Source organism: Sciurus carolinensis, chromosome 3, assembly GCF_902686445.1.
Source record: "Sciurus carolinensis chromosome 3, mSciCar1.2, whole genome shotgun sequence".
Classification (NCBI taxonomy): domain Eukaryota; kingdom Metazoa; phylum Chordata; class Mammalia; order Rodentia; family Sciuridae; genus Sciurus; species Sciurus carolinensis.
Window position 1 is genome coordinate 119,803,936 of NC_062215.1, and position 24,598 is coordinate 119,828,533.

The window sequence follows — 24,598 nt, forward strand, 5'->3', positions numbered from 1 at the left end:
TGCTGCTCAATTCACCATAGCCAGATTGTGGAACCAACCTAGATGCCCTTCAGTTGATGAATGGATAAAGAAACTGTGGCATATATATACACTGGAATATTACTCCGCAATGAAGAATGATAAAATTATGGCATTTGTAGCAAATGGACGAAATTGGAGACTCTTTCTTGAATTGTAGACTAGCTTTATTTCTCTTAAGATTCTTGAATTTTCCCTTTAACAACTCTTATCATACTCTTGTCTTTTTCGATATTAATATCAGTGGACAAAGAGATAGAGTATATATCTTGATTTATTTTTTTGGCTTTATTCTTAGAGATTAGTAGACTACCTGACCCTTAGTAGGATCTCAATAAATATTTGTTGATGAATGAATTTCATTTAACACCTAATGATTACTTTCTCTACCTATAGTGAGGAAAGTAATAGTTTTGGTAAAAATAGAAGTTCTAATTATTTCCTTATAAACTTGAATGTGTTTTTCACAAGAACACAGTGGTATTTAAAACAGTGTCAGGAATAGTGATTTGATTAATTATATTCTATTTATCCTATGATTTCCAACTAAATAGGACAGTTAATTCTCAATTTTTAATTTTTTGTTAATCCCAACATCCTTCAGCACTGTCCCATCAATATCACTGACTCACCAGCTGACAGTGGCAGTAGTCGTCTGGATAAAGAGATTGCTTTTCAGAATCTCAGGTGTGGATAATTTGAGAAAGGCCCCTACCCTCACCCCTACTCCCTCCTTAGTTATTCAATTACCTTTTTTCATTCATTGAGAAGCACTGAAAGAACAACATACTTAGCTTCACTGGATTTTGTTCTTCATATTTGTTTACTTTAAGGACTGGGTAAAATAATTCCATGGGCTAAAATGAACTTAATGTGTAGAAATAAGCGCAGTAGAGGATCTCCTCACTGAGGAGTTGACAGGTAGGTGGGTAGTTGAAAAAGTTGGTTTAAAGTGAGGAATCATTTAAAACGACACGTATGAAGCTGGTGTGGTGGCATGCCTTAGTCTGGAAGGGTGAGACAGGATAATTGCAAGTTTGAGACCAGCCTCAGAAATTGAATGAGACCCCCATCTCAAATAAAAAATAAAAAGGACTGGGGTAAAACATACGTGTATTAAACACCTATTACCAAAACCAAAAGCAAACAAATAAATAAAAAATATGTATCTTAAACATCATATTTTATCTCGAAATGCAGGTTAGGATGTAAAGGTCTTTGTGAAGCAAACTGAGTGTAAAATACTTCTAGACTTTATGATTTTTCTGCTATAGGTTTTCTAGCTTTTTCCCCCCCTGTACTTACTGCCTCTCAGAAGCATATGATCCAGTTTCTGTAATTCCTCTCAAAATGTATGTATGATATTCCATTAGTTCATGCACTTTTGATTTAATTTTTTAAATTATGGCAAAAAGAACAATTAGCATGAACAGAAATAAAAACTGATTCTGGGTATCCATATTCCTCATCTTGTAGACTAGGCAATAGATTATAATTCTTGAGCCTTCTGTGTCTTATGGGTATTAGTATGTTTTACAGTGGGAGTAGAGGGCTCCTAATGCATATGTGCTAATACAGTTTTTAAAAATATATTTTTAGTTGTAGATGGACACAATAACTTTTTTCTATTTATTTATTTTTATTTGGTTCTGAGGATCCAGTGCCTCAAGTGCTAGGCAAGCACTCTACCACTTAGCCACAATCCCAGCTCAGTTACCCCAGCCGTGCAAATAAATTTTAATGATAAAGGTTTTTGTACAGCCTACTTGTTTCCCCTTGCAACAGTGTATTTAAAGTTTGAGGGCTGGGATTATGGCTCAGTGGAAAAGCAATTGCCTAGCATGTGTGAGGCACTGGGTTCAGTTCTCAGCATTGCATACAAATAAATAAAGTTGTTCATCAACAACTAATAAAATAAAGTTTGAAGATTTTTTTTAATACTTGAGAGGTTTATGAATTTTTTTTGCCTCTTTGAAATATTTTCTCTTAGCAAAGTTATATCTGCATTCTTTGACTAGAAGAAAGCAAATATGTATTACTTGAATCATTTAGATTTGATTAGTAAGGTTGAATGAAATTGAACTAGGGATAAAAAAAGTCTTATTGATCAGAACTGAAGATATTAGAATTAAGAAAATATTTGATGAGCATATAGTTAGCTCAATATGTGATAATAATTACTATAAAATTTGCTAAGTTCTTTATGTTAATATCTCATTTAATTCTTTTAAGATATATATTTTTCCCATTTTACAGATGAGGGAGTTGATTCAGACAGTCTAACACACTTAGAGCTACATAAGTATTAAATGGTATAATGTAGTTTGAATTTAGATGCTTCTGATTCTAAGGTGTGTAACATTCTGTATCATTGGCAATTTTTTTTTAAAGTTTTTTTTTTTTTTTTTGACTGTGTTTGTCTTTTTTAGATGAAGAAAATAGTTTACATGTGGTGGTGAACTGTGGAGAAGCATTACTGAAGAATAATACTTATTGGCCTCTTGTTAGTGATTTTATTAATATTCTGTCTCATCAAAGTGTGGCTAAGAGATTTTTGGAGGACCATGGTTTGTTAGTTACATGGATGAACTTTGTATCTTTCTTTCAAGGTATGAATTTAACCTTTTTGTTAAGTTTTTCTTTTTCAGTTTACAAAATGCCTAATGCTAAACTATTAAATAGTAATTAACAAGTAATAGTACATTTTAAATGTCTCATTATTTTAATTATTATTTATAAGAACTTTTATAAATTCATAAAAACATATCAGGGATTTAAGAAAAAGTGTTGAATTATTAGAAAGAAAACAATTAAAAAGGAAACAATTTTTTTTTTTAGTAGTGCTGAGGATTGAATCCAGGGCCTTGTATATGCCTGGCAAATCTTCTACCACTGAGCCATACCCTAACTCGAGTAATTTTTTTAGCATCTCAAATCATTAATCTATACATGTGAAATCTATTGTTTCATAAAAATTTCGACTATCATCAGTTAATTGACTTTCTTAAAGATACTCATTTGTTATATGAGACATTCACAAAGTGTTGTCCAAGAAGACATAGTTTGTGAAAAAAATTTAAAGTTCTAGATTATTTCATTTTAAGTAATTTATTTCTCTATGTATTATGCAATTTATGTGCATCAAATTGTGTTGGGTACTAGGAAATGTTTCATTTGATTTTTTAATCTGAATACTTGCTTCTGTTTGACAAGGCCTATGTATGCTTTAATTTTTGTAAGGTATGAACTTAAACAAGCGAGAACTGAATGAGCATGTGGAATTTGAGTCTCAGACCTATTATGCTGCCTTTGCTGCTGAACTTGAGGCCTGCGCACAGCCAATGTGGGGGCTCTTATCACATTGTAAAATTAGGGTATGTTGGAAATATTTTTGGTAATCTCTGTATTTGTTTTTAAAATAATTAAGAAAAAGATTTGTGAAAAAATTGACATGTTTATTTGTATATGACGTACGGGGTTTAATTCTGTTTCAAGTTGAATTCAGCTTTGTGGAAACTGACCTGAGACAGTAATTTATATTCTTAGGTTGAAATTCATTTATATTATCAGATCTTCTCAGCCTGCCCCTATTTTGAACAGTCTTTGAAACTTAAGTCTCTACATTCACCTTTATTTAAGTTTCTTTTTACCTATTATCAGCTGCCTAGTGCTTCTTATCTTTCCAAGGGTAAGAATATTCCTCAGTAAAATTACAATATTCAGATTCCAAGCACAAACATAAATTCCACACAACTTCCAGTTGTTGATATAATAAGTCATTGGATTGAGTGTCCCCAAAATCCTTGAGTAGTCCAGAAAAATGAAGTCCTAAGCCTATTAAATAAAGACTAGACTAAAAATTTGATATATGATCCTATGAAGTCCAGCCTGTTAACCTGTACCAGTAGCAAGCTGGGCAAGATTTTCATAGTGGAAATATTTTAAAACCCCCTCGTTCTAGTCTTAACTTTGTGTGACTTGGTCAACCCATTTAAAACAATTTAACTTCTCAGTTGTTCTTATCTTTTCAAAACAAAACAAAAGCAAAATAGGTCAGAAAAGCATGTTCTTCTTCATAGGTAATTATGAAGTTCTTTAAAATGTGTTATCCTTTAAGAAGATTTATATTTTCTCTCGCGAGTTTAGCTGTTTTCTAAATGCAAATATATCACGGCTTTGCAACTGTCTAATTAGGTTTAAATTTCTAACAGGTTAGGTTATTTATATAGATTTCCTAATAGGTACATGAATTTTCTCAGATCCCTAATTAACTTTTTTTTTTTTGACCACACTAGGGATTGAATCCAGTGCCTCGTGCATGCTAAACAGGTGCTCTACCACCTTGCTATACTCCCAGTGGTTCCCACTCCCAATAACTTTAAAACCATTTGTCCATACTGTATTTCCTTTTGTGTCCTTCATATCATTTGATGTTGTCTTAAATGATGGAGTTGTTCAGTCTACACCTTTTCCCTTGCTGTACTAGCTGTATTGACCTTGTGGTCACATACCATGAATTCTTTCTTCTTTTTCAGAAGTTTCTCCCCTCTGCTTCTGTTTTGTTTTTATTTCTTTATATTTAAAAAAAAAAAATCTAGATTTTTAAGGTAATTTCTTACCTTGTTTTCCTGCCTCTAGAGTTTCCTACTATTATCTATCCTAATATTAAAGTTACTTTTCTAAGCTCTGCATGTCTCTCATCTGCTTGAAAATCATTCAGGTTCTCATTTGTCTAGAGGGTATTGTTTTAAATTTCCTAAAGAGTTATTTACGATCTTCCACAGTTTACCCTCAGTTATCTTTATAATTCATCTTCTTATACCACCTTCCATCTTCATTGGTTGATAACTATTCCATTATGCAATGTCCCTTCTTGATTCTTGTGCTTTCAGTCAAGCAAAATCTAAATGTTCTTTCCTTAGCCTAGTGCTTCTCTTGCATTAGAATTGTCTGGGAAGCTTAAAAAAATACACATACCTAAGACCCACTGTTAAGAGATTTGATTTGTTTGATATGAAGTATGACCTGGTAGTGATTCTAGCCAGAATGAAGTACCATTAGTGCTAGCTTTTCAGAAATTCTACTGAAAAGACCCAGCTGATAGGTTATCTGCTCATTAGATTTGTGATTCCACTAACGTGTTTTCATAGTACCTCATTTAATCTCCACTGTAGTATTTATAAAACAATGTGAGGTTTGTTTGTTCATTTGTTTTAAAAATATTTGTTGAATGTGCTTCTATAAGACACTTCTAGATGCTTAAGTTTTTGGTGTTAATAGACATAGTTCTTGTTTCATAATGCAGTCTTACAGGGGAGGTAGACCTTAAGTAAGTAAACACAGCTTTACTTTTTGTATGTACTTCTATAGGAAAATAACAGATTGCTATGAGACAGAGAAATGAGTAGATCTGAGGGTTAGACAAAACCTTTTTGAGGAAAGAATATGGCAGAGCCAGCTTTGTGAAAAATAAAAGCAAGGTTAGTGGGGAAGGTAGATGGAATAGCCCCCTGTAGAAGGAAAATGATTTGTTCATATAAGGAATTGTGTCTGGAACTGCAGAGTAGATAAAACAGTGATGGAGAGATAGACCAGGGACCAGGTTATTATTTAGGTCCTTCTAGATCATGTTAAGAAGTCTTCGATTTAATTTTAAAGGGAAGCTTGTGATTTTTTTTTTCTTTTTTCATGCTGGGGATTGAATCCACTATCTCAAGTATGCTAGGCAAGTGCTCTATCACTGACCTACATCCACAGCCCAGCTTGTGAAAATTTTTTTTTCTTTGGTTTTAATTTTTGATCCTGGGGATTGAACCAGAGCACTTTACCATTGAGCTACATCCCCAGCCTTTTTATTTTTTATTTTAAGGCAGGGTCTCGCTAAGTTGCTGAGGCTGGTATTGAACTTGTGATCCTCCTGTCACTGGGAATTACAGGTGTGGAGTCACTCACTGTGAAGATTTTTAAGTAGTTCAGCATGATCAGATTTATACTTAAAAGGTTATTCTGACTGCTGGTGAAGATGGGGATTGGGGAAAAGAGCAGTGGGAAACAGGAACACTAGGGGTAACAGACCAATTAAGATGCTATGATAATGATAAATTGATCTCACTTAAATGTGTAATCTAAGGAAGACTTACAGAAGTAAAGAGTAAAATGGTGGTTACCAGAGGCTGGAGAATGGGGAAATTTTACCAAAGGATACAAAGATTCAACTGGGCCAGAGGAATAAATTTTTAAGATCTGTTGCACAGCATGGGACCACAGTTAGTAATAATGTATATTTCACATTTTCTAGACAAATAGATCTTACATGTTTTCAGTACAAATATATGTGTCTGAGATGTTAGGTGTGTTAATTAGTATGATGTAATCTTTTCATAGTGTACACATGTATCCAAATATCACATTGTACTCCCTATACATATATATATATATATATATATATATATATAATTCTTATTTATTTAAAAAGATGCCATAGTAATAGTCTAAATGTGAAATTCTAAACATAAACTTGAATATAAACATATATTGAGATTTGATTTATTTTGAAAAGTTACAATTTGGAGGTAGGATCAGTAAACTTGGTGTGATGGTTTGTATGTAATTGTTGAAGAAGAGAAACTTTTGGGTAACTATGTGTGATGTAATAGTTACAGAAGTAGAAAAGGACTGGTAGAAAAGAAAGTTTAGAGAAGTTCAAATTAATTCTAGATATGTTAAGTTTGACATGTCCGTCAAGTGGAAATTGTGAAGTGAAAATTGTGTTTCACGCTCAAAAGTGAAAGTCTGGACAGAGTTTATAAATTCTAAATCCTTTGGTATATAGATGATGTTTATCACCAAAGGATGGGATGCGATTAAGAAGGGAGAGAATAGATATGAACTCTAAGGAAAGAATGTCCTTTAAATATCAGGGAGAGGGATATGAGAAAACCCAGAAGATTGTAGTGTCCTGAAGACCAACAGAAGACAACAATGCAGGAAGGTGGTTTGATGTGACTCTCATATGAAGGGATCACTATTTAGGAAGATTATTCTGATAACTACATATAGAACAAATTTGGATTGTGAAACTGGGATAATCTCTGATAATGAAAAATCATTATTTCTAGGCAGTAGTAAATTTTTCAGCTCTGAAGCCAGGATTGCAGTGTGTCCTTAACCTAAAAAGTTGAGGGCAGTGAGGAAACAGACTTATATTGTCCTGACAATATTTCAGAGAGTAGTTTCTTGGTGAAAGAAGCATCTACAACCTAAATCAGACCTTCTCTTGGGCAACCACACTATGCCAGGCATTGTACTCCACACTTCACATATATTCTCATCTAATCTTTACAGCATTTCATATAAAGTATGTATCATCATGCCTTTCTTTCAGAGGTGAGACAACTTATCAAGTTCACGTAGCTATTAGTGGAAACTGAATTTGAAATCTGTCTGATTTAATTACCACTTTGCTATACTTATTTTGTAAGCAAGAATTTCCAGAGCTTTTAGCAATAGTGCTGACAGATTTTAGAAATGAAAATTAGAAGAGTAATTAAAGTTTAAAAGGCATTTCTCTGTTCATATTTTCCACTATAAAATCTGAAACTAAAGGAATAAGCAGCATAAAAGGAAATTTCATGTAATTAAATGTTATCTTTTGGTGATTGCCCTGAATACTATTTCAGTTTTAAAAATATAAGTTCTAGTTAAAAAAATACTACTACCCAGTTATCTCAGTTGGTAGGGCACCAGACTTTTAATAATAGATTAATAGCAGGTAGATTGGCTAAAGCATGACACATTTTTAGAATTTTATTAATTTTATTTTCTGATGGGAACAAATAAGCTGCAAAATCTCCATCTAGTGGCAATTTCCAGTTACTGCAAACTTGATAAGTATCAAGTACTGCCTTGACTTCTTGGAGCAATTAATTAACTACTTGATATCTCATAGTGTTAGATGTAAGAGAACAATTAAAAAAATTTTTTATTAGAGCATTATAATTATACGTAATATTTGGGTTCATTTTGACAAAAATCATACTTGCAAGGAATTTGATTTCAATTCCCTTCTCCCTCCCTGTTTCCTCCCCTCCTCCACAAATTTCCTCTCCCTCTCCACTCAAGTGATTTTCCTTTTGCTCCTTTATTTATTTTTAATTGGTACTTTCTACATATATATAAAAGTGAAATTCACTTTGGTACATGTATGTATGTTTATAATATGATTTTGTGATTTCTTTCCCTTTCCTTCCTCCCTCCCTATTGTTCTCCTTCTTCTATTCCCCTGAATTCCCATGTTTGTATGATATATGATCCCCTCCCCAATCACCTTCTTTCCATTGTTTGGCTTTAACTTCCACATGTGAGAGAAAACATTAGACCCCTGATTTTCTGAGTCTGACTTATTTCCTTAACATGATTTTCTCCATGATTTTCTCCATTTCACCCATTTACTGGAAAATGCCATTATTTCATTCTCTTTATGGCTGAGTAAAACCGATTGTTGTATGTAGACCACATTTTCTTGATCTATTCATCTATCATGAGCATCTGGGTTGATTCCACATAACTTGGCTATTGTGAATTGTGCTGCCTATAACATGAAAGTGACTGTATTGCTATATTTATGCCGATTTTAGTTCTTTTGGATAAATACTGAGAAGTGGGATAGCTGGGTAATATGGTGGTTCCATTCCTAGTTTTTTGAGAAATCTCCGTATTGCTTTCCAGAGTGGTTGTACTAGTCTGCAGTCCCACCAACAATGTGCAAGTGTACCTTTTCTCCCACATCTTTGCCAGCATTTATTGCTATTTGTGTTCTTGAGAATTACCATTCTGACTAGAGTAAAATGAAATCTTAGTGTAGTTTTGATTATATTTTCCTGATTTCTAGAGATGTTGAACATTTTCATATATTGTTGGCCTTTGTGTATTTTCTTTTGAAAAATTTGTTTAGTTCTTTTGCCTGTTTATGATTGGGTTATGTGGTTTTTTTGTTTGTTTGTTTTCATTGAGTTTTTTGAGTTTTTAATATATTCTGGATATTAATACTCTGTCAGAGGAGTAGCTGCAAAGATTTTTCCCCACTCCGTAGACCTTCTTGTTATGCTCTTAATCATTTCCTTTGTTGCACAGAATATTTTTAATTTTTTTATCATATAAGCTCACTTTTTTTTTTTATAAACTTTATTTTATTTTTATGTGGTGCTGAGGATTGAACCCAGGGCCTCGCAAGTGCTAGGTGAGCCCCAGTCCCAGCCCAGAATATTTTTAATTTGATGGCATCCCACTTGTTGATTCTTGGTTTTGTTTCCAAAGTTTTAAGGGTCTTGTTGAGGAAGTTGGTGCCTGCATCCACCTATATAATGGAGTGTTGTTTTCTTCTAGCAGTTACAAGGTTTCTGGTCTAATTCCTAAGTCTTTGATCTATTTGATTTGATTTTGTGCAAACTGAAAGATAGGTGTCTAATGTTAGTCTACAAATGGATATCCAGTTTTTCCAGCTCCATTTGTTAAAAAGGCTTTCTTTTCTCCAACATATTTTTGGCGCATTTTTCAAGTATCAGTTGTAAGTATGTAGAGTTTGTTTCTGTGTCTCCTATTCTATTCTGTTGGTCTTCATGTCTATTTGATGCTAATATCATGCTGTTTTTGTGATTATACCTCTGTGGTATAATTTGAGATTGGGTATTATGATGCCTCTTGCATAGTTTTTCTTGTTGAGAATTGCTTTGGCTATTCTGGGTCTCTATTCTTCCAAATGAATTTTAGACATTTTTTCCTGGTTCTGTAAGGAATGTCCACTGGTATTTTGGTGGTGATTACATTGAATGTGTATTTTGCTTTTGGTAGTATGGCCATTTTTTTTTTTTTTTTTTGTGGTCTGGGGATCGAACCCAGGGCCTTGTGCTTGCGAGGCGAGCACTCTACCAACTGAGCTATCTTCGCAGCCCCTAGTATGGCCATTTTGACATATTAATTCTGCCTGCCCAAGAACATGGATCTTCCATCTTCTGAGGTCTTCTTCAGTGTCTTTCTTCAGTGGTCCATAGTTTTTTATGTAGAGGTCCTTCACATCCTTCATTAAATTAATTCCCAGTTATTCTATTCTTTTTGGGTTTATTGTGATGTGGATAGTTTCCTAATTTCTTTGTCAGCTGAAGTGCTGTTTATAAAAAAAAGCTATTGATTTATGAGTGCTGATGTTGTATCCTGCTACTTTGCTAAATTCATTTATCAGCTCTAGAAGTCTTCTGGGGGAATTTTTTTGGGTCTTCTAGATATAGGATCATGTCATCAGCAAACATAGTTTGAGCTCTTCATTTCTATTTATATCCCTTTAATTTTTCTCTTACCTGATTGCTCTGGCTAGAGTTTCAAGAACTATATTGAATAGAAATGGTGAGTGCAAATCCTTGTCTTATTCCTGTTTTTAGAGGAAGAGCTTTAAGTTTTTCTCTGTTTCTCTGTGTGATGTTGACTTTGAGTTTGTCATATATTGCCTTTCTAATGTTGAGGTAATTTCCTTCTATCCCTAGTTTCTCCAGTGGTTTTAATATGAATAGTTGCTGTATTTTATCAAAGACCTTTTCTACATCTATTGAAATACTCATATTCTTGTCCTCAATTCTGTTTAAATGGTGCATTACATTTGTTCATTTGCATACATTGAACCCATCTTGTATCCTTGGGATGAAGCCCATTTGATCATGGTGTAGTATCTTTGTTTAGTTGTTGATGGACCTTTATTTTATTCATTTATTTATTCATTCATTTATTTTTTAGATTTTTTTATTTGTTCTAATTAGTACAGTAGAATGCATGTATACATTTTGATAAATGGAGTATATTTCTCATTTTTCTGATTGTATATATTGTAGGGTCATATCAGTCATGCAGTCATCTGTATACATGAGGTAATGTCTGTTTCAATCTACTATCCTTCCTGTCCCCATACCCTTTCCCCTCCTTTCTCTGCCCTTTACCTAATCTAAAGTAACTCTGTTCTTCCCTAGCCCCAGCCCAGCTTATTGTGGAATTAGCATCCGCAGATCAGAGAAAACATTTGGCCTTTGGTTTTTTGGGTTTCACTTAGCATAATATTCTCCAGCTCCATCCATTTATCAGCAAATGCCATAATTTCAGTCTTCTTTAAGGCTGGATAATATTCCATCACACACACACACACACACACACACACACACACACACCACATTTTCTTTATCCATTCATCTGTTGAAGGATACACAGGTTGGTTCCATAGTTAGCTATTGTGATTTGAACTGCTATAAACACTGATATGCCTGCGTCACTGTAGCATGCAGATTTTAAGTCCTTTGGGCATAAACCAAGGAGTGGGATAGCTGGGTCAAATGGTGGTTCCATTCCAAGTTTTCAGAGGAATCTTCATACTGCTTTTCAAAATGGTTGCATCAATTTGTATTCCTACCAGCTGTGTATGATTGTACCTTTTCCACCAGATCCTCACCAACATTTATTGTTACTTGTGTTCTTGATAATTGCCATTCTGATTGGAGTGAGATGAAATCTTAGAGTAGCTTAATTTGCATTTCTGTAATTGCTAGAGATGTTGAACATTTTTTCATATATTTGTTGGTTGATTGTATTTCTTCTGTGAAGTGTCTGTTCAGTTCCAGAGCTCATTTACTGATTGGGTTCTTTGTTTCTTTGGTGTTAAGTTTTTTGAGTTCTTTATATACCCTAGAGATTCATGCTTTATCTGAGGTGCATGTGGTAAAGATTTTTCTCCCAATCTATAGACTCTCTCTTCACATTATTTTTCTTTTGCTGAGAAGAAGCTTTTTAGTTTGAATCCTTCCCATTTATTGATTCTTGATTTTACTTCTTGTACTTAGGGATCTTGTTAAGGAAATCAGATCCTAGGCTGATATGGTGAAGATTTGGGCCTACCTTTTCTTCTAATAGGTGCAGGATCTCTGTTCTAGTGCCTAAGTCTTTGATCCACTTTGAGTGCATGCAGGGTGAGAGATAAAGGTTTAATTTCATTTTGTTACATATGGCTTTCTATTTTTCCCAGCACCATTTGTTGAATAGGCTATCTTTTCTCCAGTGAATGTTTTCAGCACCTTTGTCTAGTATGAGATAACTGTATTTATGTGGGTTGTCTCTGTGTCTTCTATTTTGTGCCATTGGTCTACATGTCTACTTTGGTGCCAGTACCATGCTGTTTTCATTACTATTGCTGTTCAGTATAGTTTGAGGTCTGGTATTGTGATGCCTTCTGTTTCACTTTTCTTGATAAGGATTGTTTTGGTTATTCTGGGGCTCTTGTTTTTCCAAATGAATTTCCTGATTGCTGTTCTATGAAGAATGTCATTTGGATTTTAATAGGAATTGCATTAAATTTGTATAACATTTTTGGTAGTATGATCATTTTGACCATATTCTACTTATGCAGGAGCATGGGAGGTCTTTCCATCTTCAAAGGTCTTCTTCAATTTCTTTCTTTAGTGTTTTGTAGTTTTCATTGTAGAGGTCTTTCACTTCTTTTGTTAGATTGATTATCAAAATTTTTTTTGAGGCTTCTGTGAATGGGATAGTTTTCTTATTTTCTCTTTCAGTAGATTTATTAATGATGTTAGGAACACATTTGATTTATGGGTATTGATTTTATATCCTGAAACTTTGCTGAACTCATTTATTAGTTCTAGAAGTTTTTTTGGTGGAATATTTTAGATCTTCTAAATATAGAATAATGTCATCGGCAAATAGTGATAGTTTGAGGTCTTCTTTACCTATTTGTATACCTTTCTTTCTTATGTCAAATTGCTCTGACTAGAGTTTCAAGGACATTGTTGAATAAAAGTGATGAAAGGGGGCATCCTTGTCTCGTTCCCGTTTTTAGTAGGAATGCTTTCAGTTTTTCTGTTTAAAATTATTTTGGCCTTCAGTTCAGAAAATATGACTTTTATGATGTTGAGGTATGTAGTTTTTTGTATTTTTGAGGTATGAGGTTTTGAAAATGAAGGGTACTGTATTTTTTCAAATGCTTTTCCTGCGCTATTGAGTGATTGTTGATTCTTGTTTTTAAGTCTATTGATTTGATGAATTACATTTATTGATTTCCATATGCTCGACTTACCCTATATTCCTGGGATGAACCCACTTGATTGTGGTGCACTCTCATAATGTTTTTGTATGTGATTTGCCAGAATTTTATGAGATTTTTTTGCATCTATGTCATCAGGGATATTGGTCTGAAGTTTTCTGTCCTTTATGTGTCTGTCTGGTTTTGGGATCAGGGTGATACTAGCCTCATTGAATGAGTTTGGAAGGGTTCCTTTCTTTTCTATTTCATGGAATAATTTGAAGAGTATTGGTGTTAATTTTTCTTTGAAGGTCTTGTAGAACTTGCTGAGAATCTGATCCTGGGCTTTTCTTAATTGATAGACTTTTGGTGGCATTTTCTATTTCATTACTTGAAATTGTTCTGTTTATTCTTTTATTTTATGCAGTGCTGAGGATCAAACTCAGTGCCTCACACATGTGAGGCAAGTGCTCTACCACTTAGCCACAACCTCAGACCTGTATTATCTTCTTAATATGTTTTTGAATGTAGTTTGCTAATGTTTTATTAAGAAATTTGCATCTGTGTTCATCAGGGGTATTGGTCTGTAGTTTCCTTCCTAGATGTGTCTTTGTCTGCTTTTGGTATCAGTTATACTGTCTTCACAGAATGTGTTTGGTAGTGTGCTCCCCTTTCATTTTCAAGGAATAATTTGAGAAAGATTGGTGTTAGTTCTTATTTAAAGGTGTGGTAGAAATCAGTTGAGAATCCATCTGGTTCTGAGCTTTTCTTTGCTGGTAGGCTTTTAAGTGTTGTTTCAGTTTCGTTACTTTTTTTTTTTAATTTTAATTTTTTTCTTTTTTCTTTTATTTTTATTATTATTGTATACAAATGGGATACATGTTGTTTCTCTATTTGTACATGGAGTCAAGGCATACCATTTATGTAATCATACGTTTACATAGGGCAATGATGTTTGATTCATTATTTTTTTCCCGTCCCCCCCAGCCCTCCCACCCCTCTTTTCCCTCTATACAGTCCTTCTTTCCTTCATTCTTACCACACTCCTTATCCCTAACCCTAAACCTAACCCTAAACCTAATACTAACCCCTCCCACCCCCCAATATGTGTCCTCATCCGCTTATCAGCGAGATCATTTGTCCTTTAGTTTTTTGAGATTGGCTTATCTCACTTAGCATTATATTCTCCAATTTCATCCATTTGCCTGCAAATGCCATAATTTTATCATTCTTCATTGCGGAGTAATATTCCATTGTATATATATGCCACAGTTTCTTTATCCATTCATCAACTGAAGGGCATCTAGGTTGGTTCCACAATCTGGCTATGGTGAATTGAGCAGCAATGAACATTGATGTGGCTGTATCTCTGTAGTATGCTGATTTTAAGTCCTTTGGGTATAGGCCAAGGAGTGGGATAGCTGGGTCAAATGGTGTTTCCATTCCAAGCTTTCTGAGGAATCTCCATACTGCTTTCCAGAGTGGCTGCACTAATTTGCAACCCCACCAGCAATGTATGAGTGTTCCTTTTTCACCACATCCTCGCCAACACCTATTGTTGCTTGTGTTTCTTGATAATCGCCATTCTAATTGGGGTGAGATGAAATCTTAGGGTAGTTTTGATTTGCATTTCACTTCTTACTAGGGATGTTGAACATTTTTTCATATATCTGTTGAGTGCTTGTACATCATCTTCTGTGAAGTGTCTGTTCATTTCCTTAGCCCATTTGTTGACTGGATTATTTGCATTCTTGGTGTAGAGTTTTGTGAGTTCTTTATAGATTCTGGAAATTAGCGCTCTATCTGAAGTATGGTTGGCAAAGATATTCTCCCACTCTGTAGGTTCTCTCTTCACATTTCTGATAGTTTCCTTTGCTGAGAGAAAGCTTTTAAGTTTGAATCTATCCCAGTTGTTGATTCTTGCTTTTATTTCTTGTGCTATGGGAGTCCTGTTAAGGAAGTCTGATCCTAAGCCAACAAGTTGAAGATTTGGACCTACTTTTTCTTCTATAAGATGCCGGGTCTCTGGTCTGATTCCGAGAGCTTGGCCTGGGTGGCAGGCCCAGATAGAGGTGGCTTATCGGAGCAGGGCAGGGCAGCTAGAGTCTTCCACAGGCAGCCCTGCGTACTCCGGCGCTGGGCCTCTCCCACACAGCCAGCTTCTCCAGGTTCTTGGAGCAGGCCCCCTACTGAGAGCCTTTCTGATCAGAACAAGCTCCAAGTCCCGGAGCCAGCATGGCATACTCCGGCCTGCAAGCGGCTTCAGGGACCAGGACAGGGCAGCCAGAGACCTCCCCAAGCAGCCTGGACCCCTGCGGTGGGAGGCGCCTTTCAAGGCTAGCTTCTCGGAACAGACCGCCCAGTGAGAGCCTTTCTACATAGAGCCAGCCACAAGTCCCCGAGCCAATGGAGAGCTTCCATCCGCAAGCAGCCTCTGGGATCAGGGCAGGGCAGCCAGAGACTTCTCCAGGCGGCTCTGCCCACTCCGGCTGCAGGCTCTTTCCACAGGGTGATCCAAGATGGCGACCTAGAGGGTGATTGCATCTCCAGTCGCTCCAGAACCCAGGACTCAAGAAGGGGAGGCATTGAGAGACTTGGACAAAAATAGAGTCATGGGGTGAGTCTCCCCCACTGGGCGAAACTTGGCCTGGGTGGCAGGCACAGATAGGGGTGGCTTATCAGAGCAGGGCAGGGCAGCTAGAGTCTTCCCAAGGTAGCCTTCCACACTCCGGCGGTGGGCTCCACCCACACGGCCAGCTGCACGGTGCAGGCCCCCAATGAGAGCCTTTCCGCACAGAGCCAGCTCCAAGCCCTGGAACCAGTAGGGGGCTAGGGGCAGCTTTCTTTGGAAGCACTGCATTATCAAGTTCCTCCAAGACTTCAGGCTACTGAAGGCTGGGAGGTGATACACTGGAAATCTACCGGGACACTATAAGCCAATAGAGGAAATCTGCAATATCTCAGATTCCCATTGACATCTGACCAATATGAGAAAACAAGGGAAGAAAATGTCCCAAACAAACCTAGATACTACATCAATAAAACCCAATGACAGCACAGCAGAAGAAATGTCAGAAAGGAGTTCAGAATGTACATAATTAAAACAATCAGAGAAGCAAATGAGGAGATGAAAGAGCAAATGCAGGCATTGAAGGAAGAGATGAAAGAGCAAATGCAGGCATTAAATGATCGCACCAATCAACAGTTAAAAGACCAAATACGGGAAGTAAGAGATCATTTCAATAAAGAGTTAGAGATACTGAAAAAAAAAAACAAACTGAAATACTTGAAATGAAGGAAACAATAAACCAAGTTAAAAACTCCATAGAAAGCATAACCAATAGGATAGAACACCTGGAAGACAGAACCTCAGACATTTAAGACAAATTATTTAATCTTGAAAACAAAGTTGGCCAAACAGAGAAGATGGTAAGAAATCATGAACAGAATCTATAAGAATTATGGGATATCATGAAAGACCAAATTTAAGAATTATTGGGATTGAGGAAGGCTTAGAGAAACAAACCAAAGGAATGAACAATCTATTCAATGAAATAATATCAGAAAATTTCCCAAATCTGAAGAATGAAATGGAAAACCAAGTACAAGAGGCTTATAGAACTCCAATATACAAAATTACAACAGACCCACAACAAGGCACATTATTATAAAAATACCTAACATAAAAAATACAGAATTTTAAAGGCCGCGAGAGAAAAAAATCAAATTACATTCAGTTTCGTTACTTGATATTGATCTGCTTAGGTTTTTTTTTCTTTGAAGTTGTAGTTTTTGTTTCTTTGAAGTCTTTATTTATTCATTTTTTTATGGCGTTAAGGATTGAATCCAGTGCCTCACATGTGCTAGGGAAGTGCTCTGCCACTGAACCACAGTCCCAGGTTCTGTTTAGGTTTTCTGTATTTTCCTGGTTCAATTTGGGGAGGTCATGTGTTTAGAAATTTGTCAGTGCCTTCTAAATTTGGCAGTATATTGGAGTATAATTTTCAAAATAGTTTCTAATGGTCTTCTGGATTTCAGTATTTCATTTCCTTTTCATCTCTAATTTGTTGATTTGGATCTTCTCTTTCTTTTGATTAGTTTGGCTAAGGATTTATTAATCTTATTTATCTTTTTGAAGAACCAGCTCTTGGTTGTGTTGATCTTGTGTATTGTTTTTTCATTCTTAATTTCGTTAATTTTGGTTCTGATCTGTATTATTTCCTGTCTTCTACTGGTTTTGGAGTAGCTTGTTCTTTTTTGTTTTTTCATACCAGGAGTTGAATACAGGGGCACTTAACCTCTGAGCCACATCCCCAGCCCTTTTAAAATTTTTTAAAATCTTGAAACAGGGTCTCACTAAGTTGCTTAGGTCCTTGCTAAGTTGCTGAGGCTGGCTTTGAATTTGTGATCCTCCTGCCTCAGCCTCCCGAGCTGCTGAGATTACAGTCATGTGCCACTATGCCTAGCTACTGCTTCTTTTTCTAAGGTCTTTAGGTGCAGCAAAAGCTTATTTATTTGGAATCTCTCTTTCTTTTTTTCTTTAATGTAGGCACTCAATGCAATGAATTCTCCTCTTAGTACTGCTTTAGTACTGTCCCAGAGATTTTCATATGTTGTATTTTTATTTTCATTTCTTTCTATGATTTCTTGATTATTTCTTTCATTCCTTCTTTGATCCATTCTTTATGTAAAAGAGTATTATTTCATCTCCATCTGTTTTTGTGATTTCTGTTATTTTTCTTGTTGTCAATTTCTCATTTCATTCCATTATGGTCTACTAGGACAGATGAAATTATATTGGATTTTTTTTGTATTTTCTAACTTATAACCTAGAATATGGTCTATTTTGTAAAAGATTCTATGAGCTTCTAAGAAGAAGGGAAATTCACCTGTTTTGGGATGAAATATTCTGTATATGTCTATTAGGTTCTTTTGATTTATAGTATTGTTTAGGTTGCATTTATTTTTATTGGTGATTAGGGTGTGTTGTATTTTTTCTTTGCGAGGGGTCTATCTGGGATTTAATGTCAATGAGTATTTTTTTTTTTTACTTTATTTTATTTTTATGTGGTGCTGAGGGTCGAACCAGGGCCCTTACAACTACTAGGCAAGCATTCTGCCACTGAGCCACAACCCCAGCCAATGACTGTTTTAAAAATGTAACTGGATGTGTTGATATTTTGGGTGTAAATATTACTATTGTTTTGTTTTCTTGTTAGATTGTTCCCATTACTAGGATGCAGTGGCCTTCTTTGTCTCTTCTGATTCATTTTTGCTTGAAATTTGGTTTTGTTAGATATGAGAATAACTTTTTCGCTTGTTTATGGACTCCCATTTGTGTGGAATATTGTACCATCCTTTGACATTCAGCCTGTGAATGTCTTTGCCAATGAGATGAATCTCGTGCAAATAGCATATAGTCGAATCTTGTTTTTTTGTTCCATTTGGCTAATCTATGTCTTTCAGTTGGGAAGTTGAGACCATTTATATTCAGTATTAATATGAATATGTGTTTGTAGTTTGCCTTGATTCTTGTTTAGATGATTAGTCTTCTATTGATTTTTATCCTTTTGGGAATATTGAGATACCCTGTCCCCCCGACCCCCGGCTCTCCTTGATTTTAGTGTTTGAGTTCAGAATCAGGAGTTGACCTTGTTGGTTTCCTCTAATTGTGACCTGATGTTTCTCCCTTGGAGTTTTTAATATTCTTTCCTTATTTTCTATGCTGGACATTTTGATTATGATGTGTCTTGGAAAAGTTCTGTTCTGATCAGCTCTATTTGGGTTCTTGTATACTTCCTGTGTGTGGATGTCTATTTTATTTCTGATATGGGGAATTTTTCTGTTATTGTCTCATTGAAAATGTTCTTAATGTCTTTAGTTTGTATCTCCATGTTTTCTTCTATCCAGTTTGGTCTGTTGATGTTGTTCCAGAGTTCTATATACTCTCTATCATTTTTTCCCCTTTGTTGTATTTTGTGTACTCAATCTCGTATCCCTTTCTATAAGACTTGAGGATCTGTCTTCAAGGTCTGAAGTTTTATTTGCACAATCTAATTTGTTAGTATGCTTCAAGTGAATTTTAATTTAATTCATTGAGTTCTTTCAATTTCAGAGTTCTGATGTTTTCTTTTCAGTATTTCTGTTTCTTTAATGAAATGGTTTAGATCTTTTAACATCACGAACATTTTTAATAATCATTTTTTTTACTTCATTCAGTATTTAATAATCAGGTTTTAAAAATATATTCTTTCTCTGGAATTTCATCCACTTCCATATCTATAGGATTCTTTGTTGGGGATTGTGAATTTTATGGGGAGATTGGTTTGCCTGTTTCCTACGTTTTCAGAGGTTCTGTACTTGGCATCAGTTGAGGTGAATTCCCCTTCCTCTTTTAAATGTGTGCCCTTACATGTGTAGTTCTTTTTTATTCTAGGATTTCGCTCTGTTTTTCATATATGAGTAGATATTGGCATTGGGGTGGAACTTGAGGTTTCCCTCTGATTGTTCCTCCTTGGGGCTTGGTTTTGATTTGGGGTTTTTATTTCCCCAACTCTATGAGTTGAAGTATGTTTAGTCTCAAGTGAGGCTAAATCATATGTGGGGTAAGTTTCTCTGTTGTTTGGATTATGAGTATTTCTTGGTAGCAGGATCTCTATTCCGTAATCTTGAGTGTCTCAATCACTTTCCAGCCCTCCTAGAGGGAGGGGGATCCAGGAATAGCACTAAAGTTAGTAATAGATATAGACTGTTTTTATTTTTTTTGGTACCTGGGAATGAATCCAGGGTTGCTTAACCACTGAATTACATCCCCAGCCCTTTTAAATTTTTTGAGACCAGCATCTTGCTAAGTTGTATAGGGCCTCACTAAGTTGCTGAGGCTGGCTTTGGAACTTGTGATCTTTCTGCCTTAGCCTCCTGAGACACTGGTGTGTGCTGCTGCAGCTGGCCAGACATAGAGTTTAAGATGAATGTCTGGTATTTACTTTGACATCTGTAACCTTAATTGCCACCTGTATAGGAATGATGGGATCAGCATTTAACATCACTGGCAGCAACACAAAACTATGAACTAGATCAGGCATTTGACATCAGGTGTCCACTATGTTGTCTACTGTAATAATAGTCACATCAACATAAATGGGATTTACTTAAACTATGTAATTCTATCTGTGGGATCACAGGTTCCTCAGTAAAAGAAAAATAAGGTGGGAAGGTGAGAAAAAGTTTGAAATACTAAAAAAAGTCATCAAAGGAGAAGGAGGTAGGTAGCAGATGCTGGCTTACTGAGAAACAGTTTTCCTACTTTGTAAGTCAGATGCTGAGGAGCTGCTGGAAAGCGCACCCTTCTTCTAATCTGCCATCTTCTCTCTTCACAGAACTTTTTTTTATGCATCCTTTCATTTGCATCTTTATAACAGTACTGGGAGGCAAGTAGTAGTATGCCCTTTTCCTTTTGGAGAAACTGAGACTTATAAAACATACATTATTTACTAAAGGTCATGAAAGTATTAAGTATAAGTAATCATTTTTTTTTTCAGGTTATTGATGGTGGTGGTAGTAAGTTGGGAGACAGATATTCTGAACATATTTTAAAGATATACTATAGAAGTGAAATTAACTGGTCATCTTTAAATACTTTGGTACTACTTTTCAAACTGTTCTCCAGCAGTGTTGTTCCAGTTTTTACTTGTGCTAAGAGTATAGAATGAGCACGATTAACTCAATCCTTGACAAAACGGGAGAATATTTAGTTCTCTCTCTCTCTCTCTCTCTTTCTCTCTCTGTGCGTGTGTGTGTGTGTGTGTGTGTGTGTGTGTGTGTGTGTGTTTATCCATGAATTATCTGCCACTTTTGTTTGGTTAAGACAGATTATTTATGGTAACTTAAAAGTACAATTAAACTTTTTTTTTTTTGGGAGTTGGGGAATAGAATGTATAAGAAAATATTTATATGAAGATGGATCTCATACAGAATAGACTGAAACAGTGAGATTGTTGGCCTGGTGACCAGATCAGTGATGTTTGGTCTAGTTGGGGACAAGTAACAATAGTTGAGAACCTATATGATAATGTTGTGGAAGACTCAACAGGACATGGAAACTAAGTGGTGTGAAGGAGAAGTCAAAATGAATGGGAGGGGCTGGGGATATAGCTCAGTTGGTAGAGGGCTTGCCTACTTGCTTAGCATGCACGAGGTCCTGGGTTCAATCCCTAGCACCACCAAAAAAAAAAAAAAAAAAAAAAAAAAAGGGAGTCTCAGCTTTTTTTTTTTTTTTTAAAACACAGAATAATTTATATAGATAGCCCATGGATTTAATCTGTTTGATGGTATCTGTACTTTTATTTTATACATTGATGCCCCCAAATACTTAAAAAAATTTAAAATTGGAAAAAAATTTAAAATTAGGAAAAATTCACAAAAAACTACCATTTTAACCACTTTAAGCTGTATAGTTCAGTGGTTTCTAGTGTGTTTCCAAAGTTGTGCAACCGTTACCACTATTTTCATCATTTCCATCACCCCCAAAAGAAACTGTATACTTCCCAATTTCAACCTCCTCTCATCCCTTGGAAACCACTAATCTACTTTATATCTCTATGAATCTACCTAATCAGGACATTTCATAGGTGGCTTCTTGTGTCTGGGTATTACTTAGTGTAATGTTTTGAAGGGTCAACTGTATTGCAGCATTATCAACATCCCATTCCTTTCTATGGCTGAATGTGTTCCATTGTATGGATGTTCCACATTTTGTCCATCAGTTGATGGACATTTGGGTTCATTTTACATTTTTGACTACTATGAACAGTGCTTCTGTGAATATTTGCATTTAATTTTTGTGTAAACATATGTTTCCAGTTCTCTTAGGTATAGTATATAGCAGTGGAATTCCTTGTTCATATGGTAACTCTTATATTTAACTTGCTGAGAAACTGCTGAAGTATTTTTTTTTAAGTCAATGCAACATTTTATATTCTCATCAGCAGTGTATGCACATTCTAATTTCTCTTCATTCTTTTTTTTTAATTTTTTTTTATTTTTTACTCATATATTGTACAAGATTTCCTCTCCAACACATATCAGTATAAACACTTCAAAATAAATTTTACAAAATACTCATTCTCATTATTAAACACTGCTATTTCATTTTGTTGATGCTTTATTTCACCAGGCAAGAATTATTAAGTCTCCCACAGTTTCGTAAATGCTGGAAAAAACTTTGTTATCCCTCAGCATGGAAAGAAGCATAAAATCAGCATAATGGAATCAGTTCCCATTGCCCACAAGTAACAGAGGAGCAAAGAGGGAAGGACCAGATTGGTTCCAGTATGTGCAGTGTCTTTCTTTTTAGAAGAATAAATCTTGTAATTCTTGTAGTCTATATTTTACTGGACAATTAGCATGTCTTCCCTTTGTTTGATAGAAGACCACCTGATTCTTTTTTAAGGCTGTTTGTCATATAAACACAATTAATTAAAAGCATAATCTTAAAAACATCCAGTGCTTTCTATATAAGACTTGCATGAATATGAAAGACCTATGAAGAATTGTCTTCAGATATTTTTGTGTTGGTCAACTTTTGGATGTTGTGACAGAAATGCTTTAGAAGATCAATTTAGAAGAAAAAAGATTTTGGAGGTTTCTCTTCATGATAGCAGGCTCCCTTGCTTTGGACTGGAGGTGAGGCAGAACCTCTTGATGGAAATGTACAACAGAGGAAAGCTTCTCCGTGCACAGTAGCACAGTGCTACATCTCCAACCCCTCCGTAAATATTTTGAGACAGGGTCTGGCTTAGTTGCTTGGGGTTTCTCCAAAATGTTGAGGCGGGACTTGAACTTGCCATCCTCCTTTGGATTTCATTCTTCAAACTCTTCACCTCCTGAAGTAGGTTGGGGCCCCGAGAGCCAAGCCATCTGGGGAGTGAGACTCGTGAGCAGGGAGAAGGCTCTCCAGTGATGCAACTGAGCTGCCCAGCGGAGCATGGCTTCTCTGGTCTACTGGCTGCCACATGAACTTCAGGGCGCCAACCTCCGGGTGTCAGGGTTGCCTGGCAATCGCATCTTCTGAGGGTGACAGGCAGACTCCACCCTAGGAGATGGGGAGCGGCTGGTTGGGAGCTCAGTACGTCTTAGGCATAGCTGCCATTTCTCAAAGAATCTCCTACTGTCGCCGTCCCAAACCCTTTTGGCGCCCACCAAGACACTCACAAGTCCTTGGTCATGACCATCTTCCGGGATCTTCCTCTCTTCATTCTTGTTAACAGTTTTTATTTTACATTTTAAAAATTATGGCTTTCCTCCTGGGTCTGAAGTGGTATCTCTTTATGGTTTTGATTCATAATTTTCCATGGTATTAAACATATTTTCATGTACTTATTAACTATTTGTATATTTTCTTGGGAGAAATATCTGTTCAAATTCTTTTCCTATTTATTTGTGAAAGCCTTCTCTTGATTTATGTTTTCATTTAACTTAAAACCTTGTTATTTTAATGGATCCATTTTACCATAAAATGCTGTAATTGCCTTTCATAGTACCTTTATTTCAAATGGCTCATACCTATCATTTTTTCTTCCAATTGTGTTGTGAGCCAAGATATCACAAGCTAATTACAGTATTTGTGTTTTACTTTCTTTTTTTAATTGTATAAATGTGTACTTTAACCATTTTCAGGGGTACAGCACAGTCATACTAAGTCTATTCACGTGGAGCAGTCATCACCGTTGTTCAGTTCCAGTACATTTTTGTCAGCCCAAAAGAGACTCTGTGTCAATTAAACAATAACATTTACCAATTTGTACTATCATGGGGGTCTCTTGAAGTAGAACCTAGTTTGAGTTCATTTAAAATCTTTTTAACTACAGGCCAAATTTACTTAAATCAGGACTGTGTAACAAAAAATATCCTGTCAGCTATTCATAATCTGAATTCTGGTTTGTGATATCAATTAAATTATGGTACACATTAAAAAGCCATAAAACATTTCTGTTTTATAATAAAAATGGCAATGACTATTATTTATTAGTAGTTTTTTGAGGTAAGCTATTAAGTCTGCCTTTTCTCCCTTCTCCTTAATGCCAGTGAAGATAATTTTTATTCCAGGGATGTGCTTTTTTGGATTCTCCAAATACTCCATCAGTGTATCCTCTCTACACCTGATGCCTTTATTCTAATTGGTGGCTGTGTGAGAAAATCCAACAGCATGACCTGTTTTCAGCCCAGACAGTTAACAGAGATTTGACCCACTCTTTTGCTTGCCTCCCTTTTTCCCCAGAGTGGCAGTGGGCACACTTCCAAACAAAAATCTTACCTGTCTCACCATCATACATTTTTAATTCACTCCTGTCATTAGTGCAATGAAGGTTTCTGCTTGGAAGTCTGATATCCTGCTCTCCGTCTTTATCAACTTTTACTCATTTTTAGAATATATTATATAAAAGGAAGCATATTGTATTCTTTAATTTTCATATTTGTCACTAGTTGTTATTTTTTGAAGGGATGATTTCTTGA

At 35.6% G+C, this 24,598-nt stretch overlaps 1 protein-coding gene and 1 pseudogene across 1 annotated transcript in view; one reads left to right on the forward strand and one right to left on the reverse strand.

The window, feature by feature from the left end:
• Ubr3 (ubiquitin protein ligase E3 component n-recognin 3) overlaps positions 1 to 24,598 on the forward strand; it is a 230,170-nt gene that overhangs the window by 69,341 nt on the left and 136,231 nt on the right. The window contains 2 exon segments of the mRNA XM_047543181.1: positions 2,448 to 2,627; positions 3,259 to 3,392. Of these exon segments, the coding sequence (XP_047399137.1) occupies positions 2,448 to 2,627; positions 3,259 to 3,392 (314 nt within the window).
• Positions 23,105 to 24,417, reverse strand: LOC124981268 (cytochrome c-like; annotated as a pseudogene).